Source organism: Lactuca saligna, chromosome 8, assembly GCF_052625555.1.
Source record: "Lactuca saligna cultivar CGN05327 chromosome 8, ASM5262555v1, whole genome shotgun sequence".
NCBI classification, from domain to species: domain Eukaryota; kingdom Viridiplantae; phylum Streptophyta; class Magnoliopsida; order Asterales; family Asteraceae; genus Lactuca; species Lactuca saligna.
In genome coordinates, this window is record NC_136424.1 from 17,267,889 (window position 1) to 17,273,023 (window position 5,135).

At 28.4% G+C, this 5,135-nt stretch overlaps 1 protein-coding gene across 1 annotated transcript; it reads left to right on the top strand.

The window, feature by feature from the left end:
• Positions 1-2,367: 2,367 nt before the first annotated feature.
• LOC145011738 (WAT1-related protein At2g39510-like) lies at positions 2,368-4,931 on the top strand. Its single transcript, XM_078970468.1, has 7 exons — positions 2,368-2,613; positions 2,708-2,770; positions 2,855-2,971; positions 3,381-3,627; positions 3,739-3,900; positions 4,001-4,152; positions 4,598-4,931. Exons 1-7 carry the CDS (start codon positions 2,435-2,437, stop codon positions 4,827-4,829), a joined length of 1,152 nt encoding a protein of 383 aa, XP_078826594.1. The 5' UTR covers positions 2,368-2,434; the 3' UTR covers positions 4,830-4,931.
• The last annotated feature ends 204 nt before the right edge of the window (positions 4,932-5,135 follow it).

The following is a 5,135-nucleotide window of genomic DNA, read 5'->3' on the forward strand; positions in this document are numbered from 1 at the left end:
AACGTAGTAGTGGCCCAGGACCCACCGGGCTCTACATAGGTCTGTCACTGTCACTGTCACTGCCTAAAACAAAGTTTTATTTTGTAGTGGTTATGTTTAATCGGATAGTTATCCTTTGGGAAGTTTAATCAACATTTTACAAAATATGGAGGTTTTATTTTGCAATATGGACATAATATAGGGAGTGGTGTTAGATTTCCTTTTCAATAGATTTGCACGACCATAATAATCACATACGCAAGCATGTAGATAAGTAGCAATGGTAGTAAACATTTTTTAAACAATGACGTCGAAAAAGAGAAAAAGGAGGAATGGACAGGACATTCAATAACAAAGACAATGTCGTTTATCCAAAAAGAAAATAATGATTGGGATTTTGTAACAATAATGATATTGGTTTTGTCCGCAAACGTTACCTCTATCGGAGTAATTTGATCTGAATTGTAGATATACAATAATTATTTATCATTTTATTACAAAAAAAGAAAAAAAAATCAAGTTATTTATCTCGAACTAATTGAAATGAACATAATATATTGTCTGATACATAATTCACCTCTTTGTTATTAAAACAAGCATATAGTGACGTCATGATTTTAAGTTAATTCGGATATTATTTTATTAGGCTTAGGGTATTAAAACGACAAAACCCAAGTTATATTGTAGCTTGAAAGAGAAGGTGAACCAATTCTAATGAACAAAGACTCCTAAAACTTGGAAGAGTAGGAAAAGGAAGTCTTTTTGCACCATCTTAGCTTGAATTATGCAAAAATATCCAAATTTCAGGGCTAAAATCTAATTATAAGACCCTTTCAAATACATATACTTTTATGTTTCCATAGTTACTTAGAGTAAACATAATGTATAATTTAATAAAATTATTGAATAATGTTAAATGATATTCAATAGATTAAGTTCAATCATAATAACATGTTAAGTTTAATAATCATTAAAAAACTATTAAATGCAAAATATAACATTTTCGTTATAAAATGATTAACAAATAAATGATTTTTTTTTTTTTTAAATTATGTTTCATTGAATTTAATAAAGTAAAATATTTAAATATATTATAGAAAAAATATAAAATAGCATGAAAAAGAAAATGATGACATGGAGTTTATTAAACTTTGTAGAATTGAAATACCTTTGTATATGTACACCAATGTTTATTGGGTTTACCAACAGAAGTCATTGTATCCCTTTGTATTTAGGTCATGTTTGGAAAAAAAAATACTTTAGTTTATTATAATTTGGTATTTGGTAAAATCATAAAAATAACTTAGTATAGCGTATAAATTAATTTTTATAAGTTATTTCGAAATAGTATTTAAGAAATTTATGGAGATTTTTCAAATATGTCCTAAGTTACATCTAATTAGGGGTGTTTGTTTTGATGAACGGTTTTATCCGATCCAATAAAGTGAATATTAGTCAAGTTTATAGAAGAAACAGAAACAAATTATTTAATTGTGGTTTAAAATTTATAAACAACTACTAATAAATACATATTATCGTTCAATATTTTATAGATAAAAACTTTTAAGAGAAAATAAATATTAAATTTTTTTATTAGGCGAAACTTTTTGAATCTATTTGAAAAAATAAATTAATAGATCAATAATAGAAATATATAATAAAAATAAATAAATAATAAACTGTTATTTGTTTTTTTTTTGACTATTCGGTTCTTATTTTATAAACCAAAATCAATCTGAGATCTAAAGTAAAAATTCGGTTTTGTTAAAAACCAATCAAAAAATCCGAGTATCCGAACTAAATAGTATAATCCAAATTGTCCAATTTTATAATTCGGTTTTATCCAATACTGAACAACCCTATATATATATATATATATATATATATATATATATATATATATATATATATATATATATATATATATATATATATATATATATATATATATATATATATATATTACATTTACAAAGTAACTAATTATCAACTATTTTTACCATATTAATTCATAGGCTTGCTTATCAATTTAACAAGTAATTTTTTTTTCTTGACAAACAGGACCTAATAATGAGATTATTTATGTTATTCAAATATATTTTTTTATTAAAAAAAAGAAGGAAGAGTAAGGTTGCAAATATAACTTGAGAAGATAAAACAAGGTGATATCATCCCTCTTTATGAAAAGATCAGTTTGATTGATTACCCCTTTACTGTTTGCATAAGTGCTCTACCTTTTGAGAAAAATAAAGTAATCAAATGGGTTTCCATCCTTGATTCCATTAATGAGAGTGGAGTCCTGAAATTTGTGCAAAAGAAGTGGATTACTTCTCTTTCTTATGACATGCAAATCATAAGGCCTATTGAAATGCTATATATAAACCACACTTCCCTCTACTTCATCTCACCAACAAACACAAACAAACACACAGTTTAAAATTATCAAAAAAACAACATGATGCTACAAGATCTAAAGCCATATTTAGCTGTCATCTTTTTGCAATTTGGGAATGCGGGTTTGGTTATAATCGCCAAAGCTGCTCTTAATCATGGAATGAATCATTATACTTTTGCAGTTTATCGAAACCTTGTCGCCACCCTTGTTATCGCTCCTTTTGCTCTCTTCTTCGAAAGGTCCTTTCTCTCTCCATCTCTATCTCTATCTCTATCTTTCTAACTTTCTTTCTCTATGTATCTATATTTACACATATGTATGTGGTGATTGCAGGAAAGGGAGGCCAAAACTGACGTTTTCAATCTTCATCAAGATAATGTTGCTAGGCCTCTTAGAGTACGTTTTTTATTATTTTAACCATAATCATCTATTTAAATTATGTTCGTTTCTAAGTGGTTTTCATGTTTTTTTTTCTTATAGGCCCGTTATCGATCAGAACTTATACTATGCAGGGATGCAATATACAACTGCAACTTTTGCAATAGCCATGTGCAATATAATCCCCGCCATGACATTTATCATGGCTTGGATATGCAGGTAATGTTTTTTTCAGTGTACTCATATTATGTTATTTGGAAAATGGTCTCAAACATTCCAACAACCTTTCTAATAAAAAATAATAGAGATATACATGGAAAGCTCCAAAACAACATAACCAATCTTAAACAAAAACAAAGTAAAAAATAATCTCTCCAATCGTGTTACAAGACACTTTTCTACATGCTAAATCAAATTACAAACTAAAGAATGAAATACGTAAAGTATATCTGATTAGGATTATATAGGACAGCATGAGTGTATGACAATCGACACCAAAGCCTTGAACTCATTCATAGTCATAAATTAAACTCACTCTTTTTGATCTCTTAATTTACCACAACTAGTTTTACTTTCGCCAAATGTGGACACATGCATACGTTGTATAGTTACATGTTTTATTTCGCAGGCTTGAGAAGGTGAATATCAAGAAATTACATAGCATGGGGAAGATAGTCGGGACATTAGTGACAGTGGGAGGAGCGATGATAATGACGGTGGTTGTGGGACCCACAATTGGTCTGCCATGGAGCAAGGGCTCAACCACCGCACACAACCAACAATCAACCGCCCCTGTAAGTGCCGGAGACAATATCAAAGGATCCATGATGATCATCGCAGGTTGTTTGTCATGGAGCTGCTTTTACATTGTCCAGGTAGGATTTATTATTATTATTATTATTATTATTATTATTAAAGAAACTACAACAATACTTTTAATTATAACAAAGTAGATTATTAATTGCTAATTAATTGGTGTTTTACAGGCACTTACGTTGAAGTCATACCCAGCAGAGCTCTCTCTCACGGCTCTAATATGTGCAGCGGGGACATTGCAAGGGAGTATTGTGACTATAATTGCTGAAAGGGGGAATAATGAGGCGTGGAGATTACAATGGGATGCTGGACTTGTGACTATTGTTTATGGTGTAAGAAATTTGAGAGGAATATTTTATTTATTTATTTTTTTTTTCAAACATTGGTGGAAAAATAAATTCTAAATTTTATCTATTATATGATTAAATGCAGGGAGTGATCTGTTCGGGATTGGGTTACTATCTTTCGGGAATTGTAATGAAGGAAAAAGGACCAGTTTTCGTTACTGCTTTTAACCCTTTAAGCATGGTCATCGTTGCTATTTTGGGATCTATTGTTTTATCTGAACAGATGAATTTAGGAAGGTATAATTTAATAATTATATGGTTATAAAAGTCGTCACGTTATATAGGAGTGATTCATCTCTGACATATTATACTATTTTTACATTAAAAATAATATTCCAAGTACATATTTTTTTCCTAACTTATATAGATTTGTTACAATACTTGTATTTTATTTGATTTGTCTTATATTTATTGTTACAATAGCTTTATAATTATATTATTATAAAAGAGTTATATTTAATAAATTACTTGTTATTGTGTTTCTAATTTTTAAATGGTAATATAAATGATTAATTGATATCAATTTAATGTGTAACATAATATTTAAAACAACATGAATTATTACATTTAAAGTATTATTATATAGATGGATTAACTAAAAATATATAAACTCAAATTTTATGTACTAGATTGTATGCATATATAAATGGGACTAACGATCATGTGGATGTTGATTATGTAGGGTTCTTGGAGCAGTGGTGATCGTTGTTGGGTTATACTTGGTGATATGGGGCAAGAGCAAGGATGAAAGTCAGTCAAATTCCAAATTTGACCCTGATGAGCTTCCACCTGTTAATCAACAAATACCCATGACGATTAGTATCAAAAAATTGGGAAATGAAGATCATGATCATAGTCTGTCGATTGCAATGCCACCAACTAATGAAACATTTAACAAAATTAATGGAAAATAGAATGATTAATAAACAGTTTAATTGTTGATGAGGGAAAAATATGGCACGAGTTGCTTGTAGTACTAATTTTTCTATTGAATATATTGCAAACTTTAGTCTCTAGTGGCTAGCACATCTACATTTGCTAACATGGTCGGATATGTCTACTTATTTGGATAAGGTGCTTGTCTACGTATGTTGTAGAATAAATTATATATATATATATATATATATATATATATATATATATATATATATATATATATATATATATATATATATATAATATGAATCAAAGGATATATTATTCCTTATCGGTTGATACTT

Excerpts from the sequence above, each read along its gene's own strand:
- LOC145011738 (XM_078970468.1), top strand. The coding sequence starts at position 2,435 with ATGATGCTACAAGATCTAAAGCCATATTTAGCTGTCATCTTTTTGCAA. Across the intron at positions 2,972-3,380 it reads ATCATGGCTTGGATATGCAG|GCTTGAGAAGGTGAATATCA; the intron begins GTAATGTTTTTT and ends TTTATTTCGCAG. Across the intron at positions 3,901-4,000 it reads TTGTGACTATTGTTTATGGT|GGAGTGATCTGTTCGGGATT; the intron begins GTAAGAAATTTG and ends GATTAAATGCAG.